At 38.5% G+C, this 20,344-nt stretch overlaps 1 protein-coding gene across 4 annotated transcripts in view; it reads right to left on the reverse strand.

Annotated features, from left to right (window-relative positions):
* Positions 1 to 1,397: 1,397 nt before the first annotated feature.
* The window catches only part of LOC140202972 (protein tweety homolog 3-like), a 202,874-nt gene continuing 183,927 nt past the window's right edge, over positions 1,398 to 20,344 (reverse strand). For 2 of the 4 annotated variants that reach the window (XM_072268619.1, XM_072268618.1), the window contains exons 14-15: positions 18,970 to 19,078; positions 5,529 to 5,612 (exon numbers count right to left, since the gene is read on the reverse strand). In XM_072268619.1, coding sequence (XP_072124720.1) covers positions 18,992 to 19,078 — 87 coding nt within the window. In that variant the 3' untranslated portion in view covers positions 5,529 to 5,612; positions 18,970 to 18,991. Of the gene's footprint in view, positions 5,613 to 18,969; positions 19,079 to 20,344 lie in introns of all 4 variants that reach the window. The other 2 variants (XM_072268621.1, XM_072268620.1) reach the window with 1 other exon arrangement.

Below are 20,344 nucleotides of genomic sequence, written 5' to 3' on the forward strand. Positions count from 1 at the left end.
AACTTCACCAGTCCACAGGACTTGTTTCCAAAATGCACCATGCCTGTTTAGATGTCCTTTGCAAACTTTGACGCTGAATTTTGTGGTGAGGACGCAGGAACAGTTTTATTCCGATGACTCTTCCATGAAGGTCATATTTGTGCAGGTGGCACTGCACAGTAGAACAGTGCACCACCACTTCAGAGTCTGCTAAATCTTCCTTAAGGTCTTTTGCGGTCAAGCGGGAGTTTTGATTTGCCTTTGTAGCAATCCTACAAGCAGTTCTCTCGGAAAGTTTTCTTCGTCTTCCAGACCTCAACTTGACCTCCACCATTCCTGTTAACTGCCATTTCCTAATTACATTCTGAACTGAGGAAACGGCTACCTGAAAACACTTTGCTATCTTCTTATACCCTTCTCCTGCTACGTGGGCATCATTTATTTTAATTTTCACAGCGCTAGGCAGCTGCTTAGAGGAGCCCATGGCTGCCAATTGTTGGGACAAGGTTTGAGGGATCAGGATATTTACAAAGCTTTGAAATTTGCATCATCTGGCCTTTGCTAACGATGACTGTGAACAAGCCATAGCCCGAACAAGATAATTAAGGTCTGAGACCTTTGTAAAAGTTATCTGAGAGCTCAAATCTGTTGGGTTGCCCAAACTTTTGCATGGCGCTCCTTTCCTTTTTTCTCCACTCTAAAATAATACACTAATCTTGCTTAAGATGTTGAAAAGAATGTTTCATCTTTAACTTTGACTTTTGGAGATCAGTTCATCTTCTACTCACTTAACTATTCACAGTAACAGAAATTTTGACTGGGGTGCCCAAACTTTTGCTTGCCACTGTATATAGGATATATAAAATGAAAGGTAATGTGTTGCACAACTCATTTTTCCTTATTGTATGTTTACGGCTAATTGAAAATTTTCTACCTGTTTGCACACAGGTATCGATTGGGTCAAATTCATTATAATCCTGCCACATTACTTTGGAAAGACTGACAGAAAGCTAGACACGAATGACGCCTGCAAAGTCCAGCACTGAGCAGCTAAACTGGTTGGGGCTGGGTGCTTTCCTGAACTGCAGTAGTCTGCAGGCGAAAGGAAATCTCACTTCCCTGTCAGATAATGAGTGGCAAGATTTTAAACCCAGAGTCCACCTGTGATAAAGGTTATGTGGAACTTGTCATTCTACATCTACTTTTGTGTGGTGGTAATCGCTTGTAGAATGCAGTAAACATGAGAAGTAAACCCATGTTCATCCCTTCCCTGTTAGAAGTACATCTTTAACACATTGTCCATGAGGAGTGCCAGTGTGCATCAGATGGGTCTTTGTTTATTAGCTTTGGAAAGTCTTCCTCCCTTGGCAATAGAAATAAGCAAGAAATATAGTTGGCAAGCCAACAAACTTTATTAGTTTCATTTTGAAAACATTTAGTTCAAGCTCATGAAAACCACAGGTTTGACATTTGCAACATTTTACTCATTGGAAAAAGAAGTTTTAAAATGTTATAAATCTATTAAGAGCTACAGCAATTTTAGCAAAAATAATAATGAACAATAGTACACAGGATCATTCCCCTCTTTGAATAAAAAATGCTGTTTTAAAAACAGGCTTCACAAAACTACACTATTACTATGTACTACAATTACCAGTTTTGTTACATGTTATTATGTAAGTAAAAATTGAAGCAGTATGGTACACAATTGTTTGAAATGGTTAAAAAAAAAGGGCATTACAAGGCAAATTACTTTTTACCAATCAATGCCCACTGATCGTGCAAGTTATTCATTTGTGGATATAGTTTTCTACAAATGGTAAAATTTCCATGAAAACACTCAAGGATTGTCTCACTAATACAACAGAGTAACTCTGGTTCACAATGTAACTAAATAGTTTTCACTGGACTCAGTTTGCTTTTACACTTCAAATCTTCACCTGCCAGCATTCCCGATAAAATTTTCAGATGCGCTTTCAATGACATTTAAAACTAATTTTCAATTTTGACTGCATTTAACTTTCGAACAAAACTGAAGATCAATAACCTTATGTTAAACACTTCTAAAGTGTTCAGTGTTAAGTAGAGAGTTTTGCTGCTTTAGAGAAAGGCAGGAAGCATTGGAAAAATATCAGTTATGAAACGAGGTTGTTTTAGAACAAAGCTTTTGGGATTAATATCATGCAAATAGGGGGTGGAAGAGTTATTTTTAATCGAATAGTTTTAGTAAAAAAAAACAAGTTTTCATTCCTTCTTGTTGCTGTACTGGCAGATATCACATTCCATGATTTTAGAATTAGAATCAGTTTGCATTGATTATTTGTTTTGCAAGAATATGTCACTCGACAAAATCACATTATTGCACAGTTTCAGAACCAAATGCAAGGGCCAAGACTGAGAGCTTTTGTTACAATTTTAATCTTCAGGCTTTCTGGCAATACAGTTAATAAGTATAAGGAACAGTTAGTTGATGAAAAAATAAATCTAAACATTAGCCTACTGCAGGTTTTACAAACTCTTATCTTCACTCATTTTCACTGGTCATAAAGTTAGATACTCACTTCTAATAATTTTTTGACAAAAACACTCGCTGCAAATTCAGTGCAAGTCCACATGCTAGCAAGAAAATACTTTTAAGTACTACATGAAGAGAATGCCAATATAGACACAAACCTGCAGTGCTTAGTAAATTCACAGTAAATATCGTATCATTACAGGATTCTTCCTGATTGATGGTCAGTTTTACACCCAAGTGTTTCCTGCATTCACATTTTCAAGGTTGCATGGTTGATGTGTGCTTTCCAAGGTGTTAAAAACTAACTGTGGAAACCTACGTTACAAAATTAAGATGAGATTGTGCTTCTAAAGAGCAAGTAAGAAAGCGAGAGATAGCCAGCGAGCAAGCAAGAGAGAGAGCAAGGGAGCTCATTTATGCAGCTGAACACACCATAGACCTTTTGAGTATCTTGCAGAAAATTAGTTAGGCTTAGTGACAATCCTTGCTTGTTGCTAACTGGATGGATTTTCTTAAGTTCTCAAACTTTATATTAAAAAAAGCTGTCAGCCAAACAGATAGTTCATACTGATTAACTCAAGCATCTAACTTCAAAGCAAAATAGTTAATATAATTCATAGGGTGAATAATAAACAAGCTATTTTTTGACAGAGTAAAGTGATGTTTGCTTCTACAGAGAAGATCTTGTGCCTAGCTGCTGATGGATTGTGGCTCAGGTTCTAGCATAATTTGAGTGCACAGCACCGTGCTGAAGGACATATGGGGGATACATATGGGGTAAGATACATACTCAATCATTCAGCTCTCTGACAGCCGAATCAAATTTTTAACTTCTGGCTACCCATTTGGAACATGTAGGCATGTTAAGGTAATTACGTCTGATCGAAGGATTGAGGTTGACTGGGGTGTAATACAATCACAGTAACACAAAAGTGGACTTCACTAAGTGGGGAGAGTGTGCATTTTCTGTTTAGAACTTTCAATTTCAGGTTTTCTCATTTTAGAGTTTCACATTTATAAAGTATACAAACTGCCACAGAAATTTTTCCATTGTGCTCAGCGCTGAGTGACTGCAAAAATAACAATAACAGACTTAGACATGAAGCCATTAAACACAGTTTAATATTTTCCCTAAATACTCAGGACATGTGACTAACAGCACATATGGAACAAATTATTCCTAATTTGGTAAATCAGAGCATAATTCACATGACTCTTGGAAAGTACCAATGCCGTTATTGTTTCCAAGACTAATGCCAGTTATCAAAGATGCTGGAAATAAATATGGTTCAACAAAACAGGATAAATGACAGGGTAGCATTAGAATTAATTCACATGCATATCTTTCACAAGAACATGTTAAACATGGACTTGAATGAAAGATTGGACTTTTGGAATGTTTCAGTCATGTTTAAGTAGCTATTGCTCAGCTGCCAAATATTATAAAGTAGAAAGTTAACAAAAAGATTGTTTTAAAAAGTCTCCCAGAGATTAGAGGCTGCAGTGTAAAATTTAAGTACTTTAATTTCAGACGCCCTTTTAACACCAAATAAAGTCCCTCAAACTCAAAAGCAGGAATGTTTCTTCCTGAAGTCAAACAACAGAACTGAATTAGTATGCTCTATATGCAACTGATTTAATTATTAAACAGCACCATTGCTAAAACATGAGCAGACACAGTGGGTGGATTGTCACAACTTAAGCTTTTGTCTACTTTTTACTCAAGACAGCAATAATTAATAAGAAATTTTACAATGTTTCAATTTATTCAACAGAAACCATGGGTAAATCACTCCATCATTGATATATTATTTTAAGACTTGTAATATTCCACAAAATGCATCTTCCAGGATTATTTTATAACCTGCAAGAATGTAATTTATCCTCAAGTGATTAGATGCATTTGTAAGTTTCCAGTAATGTACAACCTTGAGCTAATTAAACTTTCTAAATTCTAAACTAAAAGTATAAAATTGCCCATGCAGGGTAAAACACACGCAAAAAAAATGCAAGTCTAATTTCAAAACAAGAAATTACATGTTAAATAAAGTTAAAACAAAAATCGTAGTAAAACCACAGTAACTGTGCAGTACTGCAACATACTTTAAGAAAAGGCTAAAATGTCTTTATGTGCAACAAAGTAAAACATTTGTCAATCAATATTAAAACATGCATCTGTCAAGACAGGACATTTACAGATGAGGTTTTTGAGCTTTGTAAGCAATTCCTAAAGAAGACAACAACATGTAATACCAGTGATAACTAGAATCAGATTAACCACATTGATCATTGATTAGCTACCTAAATTGGCAAACTTTCAGAGCAATTTTAGTGCATTTACCCCAATATTTACACAAGATGTCTGTGGCAATACATACCCTTATTACAGAAAGAACACCAGTGTATATGGTGAACTTTTGAGTGGTTAAAGTTATATTACAACCATAGTAAATTTAAAAGACCACAGGCTTCAATTTTAACTTGCTGATAATCAATAATGTTTTTCTATATTTCTGTCACTGTCATTTTGGGGGTTTCTATGATACTTTTAAATCTCCTGAAAAAAATAGCAAAAATGTAGTTTGATATTTTGGCATTTCATCTGTGAACTTTTCCAGAAAATATAAATTCTGCATTGATCTGAACTACTGTATTTTCATCTACAATGACTGGTGCACTTTACAATTGTTACAACAGGCACAAACCAATTGTGATTTTGCTCAGATGATTGCATACTGGCACACCCACACATCTTGGCATGTCTGTTGCAATCTAGAAATGAGGGAACCTTAAACTGAAGTGAACTGGAATAATGTAAACTGTGATATTGGTACAGATAAGGTTGTGAAGGGTCTGCAGATTTAACAATACACATCCCCTAAGCATTCAAAACACAATCTACAGTACATTGGCAGAGTTTGTTCATTCCTTGTAATCAATCTACCTTTTACAGTACAAATGTACAACTGATAGAATAGTGCTACTCTCAAGATAGCAAAACTGTATTAATGGCATTTGACACAAAGTTCCAGTTTTTCCTCTTTCTGTGGTCTTAGTGGACGCTGTTGGTTTCAGGCCTGTTTGTGGCGAGGTATTTGGCTCTCATGCTGTTCGAGTACTGTGGAAAAATTGAAGAGATGAATTTAAATGCTGCAAGACTATCCTCTCAAATTCTCCAATTCATAATTTTAAAAACATGACCCAGCTGCAGTAAAGTGTTATTTTGATACTGAACCCCAGTCTACAGATGTATTCTTGAGCCATCTGTTGTGACGTAGAGTTTTAATATCAAACTTACCACTGAACTGGAAGGAAAGCATGAAATCCAAATGCAAATAAGATACAGAGGACATTCTAAATATCAGCTTTGATGAGGAGATAAAACAAATCTATGATCAACTTTCTCAACAGAAGGACTAGAACCAGTGCAGACATCCTGTATTGAAATATAACAAAACTAAAATAAGTTTGAAATCTACACTTGATTACATCCTTAAATTCCATTATTTGAATCATAGTCTTAAGTAGGTAGAATATTTGGAGTGTTGTGTAATGTAAAAACCATCCTGCATGTTATTCAAACTACTGAAACTCCATTTACCTAGAATAGATAAAAACTACATAGTGTTCAATGCACACAGATTTAAAAAAATGTTGGGAGTCAGTACAAATGACATCTAACGCAATTAAGAACCTGGCATGGGACCTGCTGTTGGAGGATAATGCTCATTTTTAAAAAAATATAGTACATTGAACACAGTTCCATTAAACAATAAGAATGTAGAACTGTAGACTTCTTTGATACAAGTCAGATTTGAATCACAACACAGACAGTACAAGAAGGTAAATTGGTTTATTATCACATGTACTGAGGTACAATGAAAACCTTTGCTTTCCATACAGAGCATTTCATCAGATCAGCACATTTAAGTAATAAAAGGAAAATAATTAAAAGAGTAGAACAATTCTAATAGAATTAATAAGTAAATCTGGGAGATTGCAAGTCTCCACATTCCAGTGCCACCTTAAGACCAGGGATGCATGTATCGCTAATATCCCAGGAAATTGTTTCAACAGCACACTTGCAAACATGGTATGCAATTTCCTCCAAAATTCAAAAAAACTATTCTAGTGCATATCAACATCATAATCAGAATGTGGATTTTGAACATTACTGGAGGTTTCTAAATGTACAGCATGAGGTCTATGAATTCAATGTACCAATGTGACATTCATGGGATAATCGTTCTCTTTCAAATTTCCTTTGGCATCTCCTATCCCAAATAACTTCCACAGGATCATCAAAATGAATTTTAAAAAAGGTAGAAATATTGAGTTAGATTATCCACTAACCCAAGATCACTGGTCACTTGCACTCTGGACCTATCTGGTGTAACGTACAACACACTTGAGGGGTTGCGCATGCAGAAAATCAGCACTGTCCAGGGACTCAGCTAGTGCAAGCGGACAACTGTTCAAAACTATCAACAGCCAGTAGCTCCCATCTCAGGCTCAATAGCTGACAATACTTTCATGCTATAAATCATTCACATTCAATTAATGCAATCTATTGAAAAGTACCCAATATTAGAAGTTAAATAAAGACTAAACATGGCTTATTATAACAATATTTAAATTAACAATATTAAAAGACATTAATTATTCTGGCAAGCATTTATGTTATGTTTTTAGGCTCCATTAGGAATGAACTTGTGAAGTGCACGTACACAGTGACCAGAATACTGCTGAGGAGTTTAACAATGCTCAACAATAGGCCAGTTATGGGCATAATTGGCCACCAGATCAAAGCAGATCTGGGCAGATTAGTCTAAGATAATGCAATGGTTTTGAGACAAAAAGAAAAACGGATGGAAGAGAAGGCATGAGATTTAACATTCCCAAATCATTTCCTTAGCCTAGCAGTTAGCAAATCATGCAAGGATTTGCCAACTTACAAAACTCCATTGATCAATTATTATTTTGTCAATGAATACTTTCAACAAATTGATTTCTTGAAATGTGCCTTTAGGATTTCTTTCAATTGCAAGACAGCTTCAGTTAGGTAATATACAGTTTTCTTTGTACAAGAAATGTGAACACTGGGTTTTACAACTCTCTGCTGAAAGAAAATTATAAGCAACCCTATAAGACAGATCACTGGACAGAGTATGATGTCTGTATATTTGTGTATTGCTTTGTTTCCATTTGTCTCCCCATGTCTCAATGTATTCCAATACCCTCATTGCAGCTGTAAGTACTAGTTAACTGGTAAACTGGTAACTGAAAAGGCAGGTGAGGTTTAGCCAAGGAATTGTAGTAAAATACTTCAATAAAGGATTATAAAGAAAATAACCAGTTACAAAAGAAAACTTCTCAAACATGTTACAGAAAAAGAATCAATAAATGAACAAGCATTTACAAAATTATAGCATATATGATGAAATATCATAACGTCCTGATGAAGGGTCTCAACCAAAACGTCCAGTGTTTATTCCTCTCCATAGATGCTGCCTTACCTGCTGAGTTCCTCCAGCATTTTGTATGTGCTGCGATGAAATTTAAATCATTTTCCTGTAAAGGTGTTTTCTTTAAATAATTCACTCAAGTTAAATGCAACATGAACCTGCACGAATTTTGTAAAAGTTAGATGAATACTTTGTTCAGAAGAATAGGGCAATTACTACATTTTCTTTAAAAATTTAGTTGCAAGATGTGGATACCACTAGAGGATCAATATTTGCCCCTAGTGTTCTTGAGTAGGTAGTGGTGAATCATGCACTGAAGGTGCCTTTAGGTGTCATTCAGTAGAGAATGACAGTACTTCGGCCAAAGTCCAAATCAAAATGTGAAGGGAATTTTCAGGTAGTGGCACTGACATCTGCCAACAGCTTGTGAAGTTGGTCTAGGAGTTGCTATTGAAGTCTTGATGAGTTGCCAGAGGACGTGTTGTAATTATACGATGTAGCCACAGTGTAGAGTGGGAGATGCGCTGAATGTCTCGACTGCTTTGTCCTCGATGGGGTCAAGTTTACTGAATCTTGTTAAAGCTGGATTCATTTAATTAAGTAGAGAGGAATGTGCTTTGCAGATGATGGAATGTCTTTTGGGGAGGGGGGGGGGGGAGAGAATCATCTTATGGCAAATACCCAGTGTCTGATCTGAACTTTAGTGCATTTCTGTGAAATTTCAATAAATTTCTGTGCAATGGTGACCCTCAAAGGTTTTGTTTACAATGAGGAGAAAAGAAATATTAGGACTGGTAGGTGACAAGAATGGCAATACCAGCATACTCTAAACTCAAGAACAAATTATTCCTCACTGCTATCAGACTTCTGAACCCCATTCACATCACCTTCCTTCATGGTGCTGATACATTCTCCGACTCTTAACACTGCCTCTTTCAGTTATTGCTACTTTAAAATTTCTTCTTGCACTACAATCTGTGCACCATTCTGATGTTTTGCACTCATTGTTATATTTATTGTGGCATTTATATTTATTATTACTATGTATACAGTTCAGTCTGCTAGCTTAAAGTGAACAAGGAATTTCAACGCATCCCGGTGTATATGATAATAAACTAATCTAGTTTGAATCTGAGGGTACTTGGTTGAATCACAGTAAAAAAAAATCAACACAACTGTAATAATCTACTATTTAGAAATTGTAATGGCTTAATATGTGGTTCACAAGATGATGTTCAACATACCAGGCCCTCCTGATTCCTACTTTCCAACTCAACTGACTGGGTTTACTGGAAAGTTTAATATGATGCTATGCAACATCAAAAAAAGAATTGGGATATTCATTAAGAGTAACATCCAATGATCCAGAAAATCTGTCAGTATGGCGGCAGAGTCCCTTTCTGGAAGTTTGACTAAGTTTCACACCAATAATAAACTAGAAGAATCAGAAGCTAAGGTAAAATGGTGAACATATTGTTAGGCTAATACACAGTGCCTATAAAAAATATACAGCCCTCCTTGTAATTTTTCATGTTTTATAATATTGAATCATGGTGGATTTAATTTGGCTTTTTTTATGACACAGATCAACAGAAAAAGACTCGTGTCAAAGTGACACAAAGTGATCTAAATTAATTACAAATATAGAACACAAAATAGCGGATTCTGTAAGTATTCACCCCCTTTAATATGACACACCAAATCATCACTGGTGCAGCCTGTTGGTTTTAAAAGTCACATCATTAGTCATGTGTGCAGTCAAGGTGTTTCAATTGATTGTAGTAAAAATACACCAGTATCTGGAAGGTCCAACTGCTGGTGAGTCAGTATCCTGGGAAAACTACAAAAGAACACTCCAAGTAACTTCATAAAAAGGTTATTGAAAAGCACAAGTCAGGAGATGGATACAAGGGAAGTTCCAAGTCACTGAGTATCCCTTGGAGTACAGTTAAGTCAATCATCAAGAAATGGAAAGAATATGGCACAGCTGTAAATCTGCCTAAAGCAAACCATCCTCAAAAAACTGAGTGACCAGGCAAGAAGGGGACTAATGAGGAAACCTACGACAACTCTGGCGGAGTTACAAGCTTCAATGGCAGAGATGGGAGACACTGCACAGACAATATCTGTTGCCCAGTTGCAGCCTTTATGGGAGAGTGTCAAAGAGAAAGCTACTGTTGGGAAAAAAAAAGTCAAATGAAATCTCTGCTAGAGTTTGCCAGAGACTCTGAAGTCAGGTGGTTCTATGGTCTGATGAAACCAAAATTGAGCTTTTTGGCCATCAGACTAAATGCTACGTTTGGTGTAAACCAAGCACCGCACATCTTCAAAAACACACCATCTGTACCGTAAAGCATGGTGGTGGCTGTATCATGTAGTGGGGATGCTTCACTGCAGCAGGCCCTGGAAGAGGGTAAAATGAATGCAGCAAAATACAGGGAAATCCTAGAGGAAAACCTAATGCAGTCTGCAAGAGAACTGTGACTTGGGAAAAGATTCCTTTTCCCACAAAGATAATGACCCCAAGCATAAAGCCAAGGCTATACACGAATGACTTAAAAATAAAGTTAATATCCTGGAGTGGTCAAGTCAGAGTCCATACCTTAATCCAATTGAGAATTTGTGCCTGGACTTAAAAAGAGCTGTTCACTAACGATCCTCTTTCAATCTGACAGAGCTTGAGCAGTTTTGTGAAAGAAAAATTGCAATGTCCAGATGTGCAAAGCTGATAGAGACCTGTCCACACAGACTTAAGGCTGTAATTGCTACAAAGGTGCATCGACTAAATACTGAATTGAAGTAGGTGAGTAATTGTGCAATCAATTTTGTGTTTAATAATTATAATAAATTTAGACTAGCTTGTAGAAATTTGTTTCCACTTTGACACAAAAGAATCTTTTCTGTTGATCAATGTCAAAAGCAGCAAAATAAATCCACTGTGATTGAATGTTCTGAAATCTCTGGGGGGGGGGGAACAGTTTTTATAGGCACTGTATTTAATAAAATGATTGTTATTAATGAAATGTGTAATTAAAAATTCATCATGGAATTGGCCAAAATAAGTCTTTTGTTTTACTATTGCTTTAAGGTACATTTTCCACTGGGATAATGATTAGCTCTCAAATTATCTATTGGCTTGCAGATAACCACAGCAGGCAGTGGAAATAATGAATAACCATTCAACTAGGTACAGAAATGTTTAGTAACCAAGACAGGAGACAGCAAATGCTGTGCCTGTGCAGAATGTTAATTCTGTACAAAATCTAACTAAAAGTGGTGGTGTATGCTAAGTGGGGTAATCCTACGAAGCACTTGTCAGGAAAGAGATCTTCGCTATACAGTGAATACAAATAAGGTACTAGGTTTCAGGAAGGATCATCTGCATTTATACTGCATTTTAAATAATCTCAGTAAATCCCGAAGTGCTTTACTGGTAATTAAGGACTTACTGAAGTGTAGTCAATGCTGCAACCTCAGTAAATGCAGCAGCCAATATGCGCACATTAAGAGCAAAGATGTAAACAACCAGATAATGCTTTAAGTAATGGAGTTTAAGAAATTAATGCAGACTAGAAAGACAGAACACAGTACCCTGTTTTTCTTTGCAAAGTGACAAAAGACCTTTTGAGTGAACCCAAAAGACAAAACAAAATTGGAATTCAGCAATACCAAAGGTAATTATAGTAAATTAATAATAATAATTAATGATAGGAGGTCATTCAACCCACAGCACATGAACAGCTTCTCTCGGAGTTACACAAATAATCCAACCATCACACTTTTCTTAGATTTGTTTACATGTTTATTCAATTTCCTTTTATAAATCAAATAAATCTTTTTTTCCTGCATTTTTATGGTGTGTGTGTGTGTGTGTGTGTGTGTGTGTGTGTGTGTGTGTACAAACCCTCGGCCTCACAGATGAGGTCCAAAGGAATGCGAAGCGGTAAATTTGGCATCAGCTTGGCTGCAGGGGCTGCCTGGAGGTAACGTGATACGTCATCCAACCGCCTTAGGGGCTCCACTCCAGATTTGTGTAGGGTTCACTCCTTAGCTTTCTCTTCTCCCGAAGATACCCACAAGACAGTGGGATTCGTCACCCTGGATAGGATCCCATACCAGGTACTGTCAGCCGGAGCCAGCTGAGCCCGAGACTCATGTAAGGCAGGGTTGTCATGCCCTGTAGTAGTGACATATGGAGCCACTACTAATTTTATATATATACACACACACACACACACACGCGCGTGTGCATGTGCGTGTGCGTATTTTTTTTTCAAACTTTCTGTTACTGTGAATAGCTGAGTAAAAGATGACCTGATTTCCAAAAGGCATAAGATTAAAGATGACACATTTCTTTAATATTTTAAGCAAGAAAACTTTTTTATTCCCATCTTTTACAGTTTCAAAATAACAAAAAAGGAAAAGGGCCCAAAGCAAGTTTTTGGGCACCCTGCATGGTCAGTACTCTGGCAAGTATCCCAGCTTGTAAACGCTTTTTGTAGCCAGCTAAGAGTCTATCAACTCTTGCTTGGGGGATTTTCGCCCATTCTTCCTTGCAAAAGGCTTCTAGTGCTGTGGGATTCTTGGGCTGTCTTGCATGCACTGCTCTTTTGAGGTCTATCCACAGATTTTCAATGATGTTTAGGTCGGGGGACTGTGAGGGCCATGGCAAAACCTTCAGCTTGCGCCTCTTGAGGTAGTCCATTGTGGATTTTGAGGTGTGTTTAGGATCATTATCCTGTTGTAGAAGCCATCCTCTTTTCATCGTCAGCTTTTTTACAGACGGTGTGATGTTTGCTTCCAGAATTTGCTGGTATTTAATTGAATTCATTCTTCCCTCTACCAGTGAAATGTTCCCCAGGCCACTGGCTGCAGCACAAGCCCAAAGCATGATCGATCCACCCCGTGCTTAACAGTTGGAGAGGTGTTCTTTTCATGAAATTCTGCACCCTTTTTTCTCCAAACATGCCTTTGCTCATTGCGGCCAAAATTCAGCGTCAGACGTTTGCAAAGGAACATCTAAACAAACCTGATGCATTTTGGAAACAAGTCCTGTGGACTGATGAAGTTAAATTAGAACTTCTGGGCCCTCTCCAATGCCAGCATATCTTTTCTTAGGAGGCCTAAAATGCTCAAATACTCCAAATACTTCAATGCTTTATAAAGTCTCAGCATTACATCCTTACTTTTATATTCTAGTCTTTTTGAAATGAATGCTAAAGTTGCATTTACCTTCCTCACCACTTACTCAACCTGCAAGTTAACCTTTAGGGAATATTGTGCAAGGACTACCCTCTGCACCTCTGGTCTCTGATTTTTCTCCCCATTTCATCTTCGCCTTTACTCCTTCTGCATATAAAACCAGAATACTTTACTTGAATAGGGCAATTCCCAGTTTCCAAGATTCAAAACTTAAACCAAAACAGATTATCCAGTCAGTTGTCTTTCTCTTGTAATGCATGAACAGGCTGCAATACTTCTCTGCAGTACTTAAGTGACTGCATCTATTACGCTTAAATTGCAGTAAAATGTTCTGGAATGCCAAGGTCATGGAAGGCATGATATAACTGCAAGCAAAACAACAATCACTTTCATACTTTAGTACAAAGTAATTATAGACCAGCACAAAATTCAGGAATGAGATAGAGGAACAAAAGAGCTGAAACCTGTTACTGTTTAGACAAATAAAATTAACATGAGCTAACTCAATACAAGGAGATTTTTTTTAAGTTGATTCTACTAAAAACTAGGAAGACAAAAGGACAAATGCCTTCACAAAGTACTTAACCCAAAATGAAAAAGATTTGAACAAAGTGCTGCATGAAACAAAGCAAATTTGCTCAGTTAGTAAAACATACTAGAGAGAGAAATGGAATTAAAATATAAACCAGTTCAAATTTTCTAACTCAAGCAACAATACATTGTGTATTTTAACACCAAGCAGTCAACGATGGGTGTAAATCAGCAAGTGATCTTTGCCATTTTCAAAACAAACATACTGCTTGAACTTGCAATTCCCCCCTCCCTCAAAAGGGCACCAAAAGAGTTTCACAAGCAGCAACAAACTAAAAATTTACAATACATTCCAATAGGAATATAGAGCAAGGGAAACAAAATAAGTTCAAGAAATTCATTATCTTCCTGTAGTTCATGCTGCAGAAGAACGTCATGCATTTTGGAAAAGATTATGTAACCATTGAATTTATTCAAGTCCCTAGATGAAACAACTTCACTATGTAGAGCACAAGTAAAGATTTTCCTAATCCTAAATTTATTTGGTGTGGTGTCAAAAAAAGTTGCAAAGCATTGTACTTGCTTGGTTGTGTCCTTCACAAACTTTCTATTTTACAATCAAGTTATAGTTAAGACCAGTTTCAACTCATTGACGCAGTCTGGCTAGCAGCAAATGACCAATGCGAATTGCACAAGTCTCACTCCGTTGAAGGGTCTATAAAAACATGCTATGTTTTCACACTAAATATGCCGCAGGAATGGTCTTGCAGTCAAAAGTACCTTAATCCTATGACAATTGTTCCTGACAAGCAACCTTCCTGTCCACAATGCAAACAGCTGTTTCACTTTGTGAACTATGGTAACTGCAAAACAACATTTAAATAAAATCTTACTATTTCTTACTATGACTCTGCCATAGCACTGAGAGCAGTAAGCGTAAAGGAGGGGGGCTGGCGATTCTGGTAAATAACAGATGGTGCAATCCTGGGCATATTACGATCAAGGAACGTGTCTATAGCCCGGATATTGAACTTTTTGCTGTTGGACTCCGGCCATATTATTTGCCAAGGGAAATCTCGCATGCAATTGTGGTTGTTGTGTACGTCCCTCCCTCTGCCAACCCGACGTCGGCGTGTAACATCATTTACATCGTCATAGCCAGATTAAAAACCCAGCACCCGAGTGCCCTCATTACCATCTCGGGTGACTTCAATCAGGTTACCATGGCCCAACTTCACGCAGTATGTGAGCTGTACAGCCAGAGGGGAGAGGACTCTGGATTTGATGTACGCTAATGTTAAGGATGCATACAGCTCCTCTCCCCTCCCCCACTGGGAAGGTCAGATCACAACCTGGTGCATCTAAAACCCTGTTACGTGCCTCTGGTGAAGAGTAAACCTGCAACCTTGAGGGCAGTGAGAAAATGGTCGGAGGAGGCTTATGAGGCGCTCCAGGGTTGTTTTGAGGTGACAGACTGGCAGGCATTCTGTGAGCCACATGGAGAGGATACTGATGGGTTCACAGAGTGCATCACTGATTACATCAACTTCTGTGTGGACTGCAATGTTCCGACAAGAACTGTCCTTTGTTATTCAAATAACAAGCCATGGGTGACAAAGGACATTAAGGACATCCTGAACGCTAAAAAGAGGGTGTTTAGAGATGGAAATAGGGAGGAGCTGAGGGCAATACAGAGGGACCTGAAAGCCAGGATCAGGGAGGCTAAAGACAGGTACAGGAGGAAGCTTGAGTGGAAACTCCAGCAGAATAACATGAGAGAGGTCTGGAGTTGGGATGAGGACCATCACTGGGTTCCGGCAAACTAGCAACAGAGGAGCGGAAGGCAATGTGGACAGGGCCAATGAACTTCACCTGTTCTTTAACAGATTTGACATTGTGGCCCCTGCCCATCCCCCACATGAGCCATCTGTTGTCGGCCCCCAACCAACACATATTCCACTCTCCCCAGCTACCCCTCCTCACAGTCCCCCACCCTGCTCTCATGACTATACCCCTTCCCCACACGAAACCACCACGGTGGGCTTCACAGCTGAACAGGTGAGAAGACAGCTGAAATGTCTGACCCCAAGCAAGGCTGCAGGACCGGATGGTGTCAGTACCAGGGTGCTCAAAGCCTGTGCCCCTCAGCTATGTGGAGTACTTCGCCATGTATTCAACCTGAGCCTGAGGCTCTGGAAGGTTCCTGTACTGTGGAAGACGTCTTGCCTCGTCCCTGTGCCAAAGACGCCGCGCCCCAGCAGCCTCAATGACTACAGACCGGTGACATTGACATCCCACATCACGAAGACCCTGGAGAGACTTGTTCTGGAGCTGCTCCGGCTTATGGTCAGGCCACACTTAGGTCCCCTCCAGTTCACCTACCAGCCCCAACTAGGAGTTGAGGATGCCATCGTTTACCTGCTGAACCGTGTCTACGCCCACCTGGACAAGCCAGCGAGCACTGTGAGGGTCATGTTTTTTGACTTCTCCAGTGCGTTCAACACCATCCGCCCTGCTCTGCTGGGGGAGAAGCTGACAGCGATGCAGGTGGATGCTTTTCTGATGTCATGGATTCTTGATTACTTGACTGGCAGACCACAGTACGTGTGCTTGCAACACTGTGTGTCCGACGGAGTGATCAGCAACACTGGGGCTCCACAGGGGACTGTCTTGTCTCCCTTTCTCTTCACCATTTACACCTCGGACTTCAACTACTGCACAGAGTCTTGTCATCTTCAGAAGTTTTCAGATGACTCTGCCATAGTTGGATGCATCAGCAAGGGAGATGAGGCTGAGTACAGGGCTACGGTAGGAAACTTTGTCACATGATGTGAGCAGAATTATCTGCAGCTTCATGTGAAAAAGACTAAGGAGCTGGTGGTAGACCTGAGGAGAGCTAAGGTACCGGTGACCCCTGTTTCCATCCAGGGGGTCAGTGTGGACATGGTGGAGAATTACAAATACCTGGGGATACGAATTGACAATAAACTGGACTGGTCAAAGAACACTGAGGCTGTCTACAAGAAGGGTCAGAGCCATCTCTATTTCCTGAGGAGACTGAGGTCCTTTAACATCTGCCGGACGATGCTGAGGATGTTCTACGAGTCTGTGGTGGCCAGTGCTATCATGTTTGCTGTTGTGTGCTGGGGCTGAGGGTAGCAGACACCAACAGAATCAACAAACTCATTCGTAAGGCCAGTGATGTTGTGGGGATGGAACTGGACTCTCTCACGGTGGTGTCTGAAAAGGGGATGCTGTCTAAGTTGCATGCCATCTTGGTCAATGTTTCCCATCCACTACATAAAGCACTGGGTGGGCACAGGAGTACATTCAGCCAGAGACTCATTACAGCGAGATGCAGCACAGAGCATCATAGGAAGTCATTCCTGCCTGTGGCCATCAAACTTTACAACTCCTCCCTTGGAGGGTCAGACACCCTGAGCCAATAGGCTGGTCCTGGACTTATTTCATAATTTACATATTACTATTTAACTATTTATGGTTCTATTACTATTTATTATTTATGGTGCAACTGTAACGAAAACCAATTTCCCCCGGGATCAATAAAGTATGACTATGACTATTTCCTAAGACTGGGTTGAATTGCCAGCTATCAGTTTTGACACAACCCAGTCCACTTATGTGTGCTGTAGAGATTGAAGCTGCCTGAACTGACTGCCTACTGCATTGCAGGACACTTCAGACTCCAGCAGCGGCATAGCAACTCCCCAGAGAGGCCGCAAATACAGTTTGCTTCCTTCCCTTAGATTTGCACCAGGGAAAACTAACACAGGTGGGACGAAGAGTGCTTCAAAATAATCTCTGGGTTTGCCAGCATCATTAAATAGACTGCAAACTTGCACTCACTTTAGTTAAATTGCCCTTTTGTACTCTTAATACTCAAAATAATAAATCAACTTGCGCAACCTTCACATCATTATTCATTCTAAAGGAATTGTTTACTTCTGTTTTTTTTCCTCTCAAAGATTCCACTTCTCTTTTGGTATGTTCAGTAGGAAAACAGGCATTTTAAAGAATACAGAGTAGTAGTAATATGCATTAGTTGCCAAATATCAAAGCTTTTCCTTAAAAATGTCAGTCAAGCACAGCAACAATGTATGCCATTAAAAACCACGATGATGCATAAATCATGTCCACTTCACCATGTGTTTCTAATAAAATATTGGACAATACACCAATCCAATACAATTTACTATCAGAAAAGAAGGCAGATGGTGACGAGAGGCACGTTCAGTTTCTATTTGAAACACAGATATGCAGCACAGCATTTATTTTTGAAAGTCAAAATGAAATGTAAAAAGAACCCTTTACATCAATTCAAAATAATAAATTATGTTCTGCAAATCTAAATATTACATTTTCAAAAATCACACAGAAAAACAGGGAAATATTATTTTTGTTGCATTCTCTGAGCAAGCTGAAAAGAATGAAAGTAAAATAATGTTTGGTGCAAAAGAAGGCTATTACAGCGCTCAAAGTGCTCGGGATATGCTTCAGGAGCCACCCAAATCCTGTGGTATTCAAATAATTGCAGCAAGCATATAACAGGGATGTCACATGATCAGAATGATAACTTCATGACATGCTTGAAAATTAGAATTGACGTCAATAATAGGCACATAATACCATCTTAATTTTATTAAAAATCTATGTTTCTCACAAAATTATATTAAACAGTTTAGAATTACTTAAAGATAAATGTTTAAAAAAGGGAATTAAGATAGTTCCCAGGCAATACTGGCAAACAGATACGTTTAAAGCATCATAGAACCTGAAACCAGTGCTCAAATACATAACCAGTTGAATAAGATAATTAATACTCATTATGAGAATTTTAACTGTGATTAATGTAAACAGTAAATATAATTATATATTGGTATTCAAAATCAGATCAATATGATGTTGTGACATTCCTGCTAGTCTGTAGTGTCTAGTACCACAGCCCAATGCATCCATGCTATTCAGCAAGGTGCCATTTTTAAGAGAGCTGAAAGAAATTGGGAATTAAGATAAAGTTTATTTTTGTGTTATTTAGCAGAATATACGTTTTAAAGAGAATCGCAAGCAGCATGGAATGGAGCAACAATCAAATGTTCCAGTGTCCATTCAAAATGCTGTGCTGTCTAAAGAGTGCTAATTTTGGGAATTAGACAGTGAGGAAAGGATCGCCCATCCAAAATAATGCTATTGAGCAGGGGTGAATACTTAAGGAACTGAAAGCAGTAGGGAATGGGATACAAAGCCATATTTCAGTACCTGTTCTGGTTTGCTGCCTCCTTTACCAGTAAGAGTTCGTCCTTGCACTGTTGGAGTTCTTTGGCTGCCAGCTCAGATGGCTGCCACTGTCCAGAGCAGCCAAATACAGCTGTGGCATTGTAGGAGAGAGAAATAGAGTGCAGCCTCAAAAGAGAAATCCAGTGCAAGCAAGGGAAGAACAATCCCACAAAATACCCAGGGGCACTCCCAGAACAGGATAACGGAACAAAGGAACAATTCGGAGAAACGCGGTTTATAATTTGTTTTAATATATATCTACACATAAGTCAACAACAATGAAATAAAGCATCAAAAGAAATTCATTACGGGTTAATGACTTTTTGCCCCATGTAATATTTTAATAAACTCAGAAAGCATACATATTCCCTCAATTTATGTTGTCTTTGTTCAACTTTGTTTTTCAAGAATGTATAGTGGAAAAAAACTGGTTTAAAAATAATAAAACACTAACTTTTATGATAATTTTCAATGCATATTTTATTTTGCATTATTGCAACACTAAAATAAAGCATGAATACTGAAATTGCCAACTTTAGGGACAAAAAGGACACCCAACTTGATCAAGCTGCGGGTACATATCGAAAAGAAAATGGCTTGCCTTTCTAAAGAACACTGGGCTCTACGTGCATAAACAAGACCTTGGTAGATTCAGAATTGACACCCAGGAACAGAAAGTGAGTGGCTTAATGCGTCATTTTGTTTGACCACTTTGTACGTCAATTAGATTCACCTACCTTTCTCCTTCTCCTTTAATGGCCATGGGAAAAAAAATGTTAATTTCAAGTCATGAAAATTTCAGCTCATCCACCAACCGGTCTTCAAAAACTTTAGAAAACCTTTGTCACTGATGTTTCAGTATTAAGCATTTCCTGATATCACACATATGACTAAATTGCCATCATGCTCTAAAGTCCACAGGTGCAAAGATAGTATTTCTTTATTAGAAAGAAGAGATTCTGCAAATGCAAGAAATCCAAAGCAACACACACAAAATGCGGAGGACTCAGCAGGTCAAGCAGAACCCATGGAAATGAATAAAGAGTTAAATTTTAGGGCCATGACCTTTCATCAGGACTGGAAAGGAAGAGGGAAGATGCTAGAATAAGAAGATGGCGGTGGGGTGGGGAGGAGGTTGAAGTAAGAAGCTGAGAGGTGATAGGTAGAAAAGGTAAAGGGCTGGAGAAAAAGAAATCTAATAGGAGAGGAGAGTTGACCATGGGAGAAAAGGAAGGAGGAGGGACACTTGGGGATGTAACAAGTACTGTAGGTGAGCAGAAAAGAAGAGATATGATGGGAGCCAGAGTGGGGAACTGAAGGGGGAGAGGGCACATTATCAGAAGTTAGAGACATCTAT

Source organism: Mobula birostris, chromosome 9, assembly GCF_030028105.1.
Source record: "Mobula birostris isolate sMobBir1 chromosome 9, sMobBir1.hap1, whole genome shotgun sequence".
In the NCBI taxonomy this organism is placed as follows: domain Eukaryota; kingdom Metazoa; phylum Chordata; class Chondrichthyes; order Myliobatiformes; family Myliobatidae; genus Mobula; species Mobula birostris.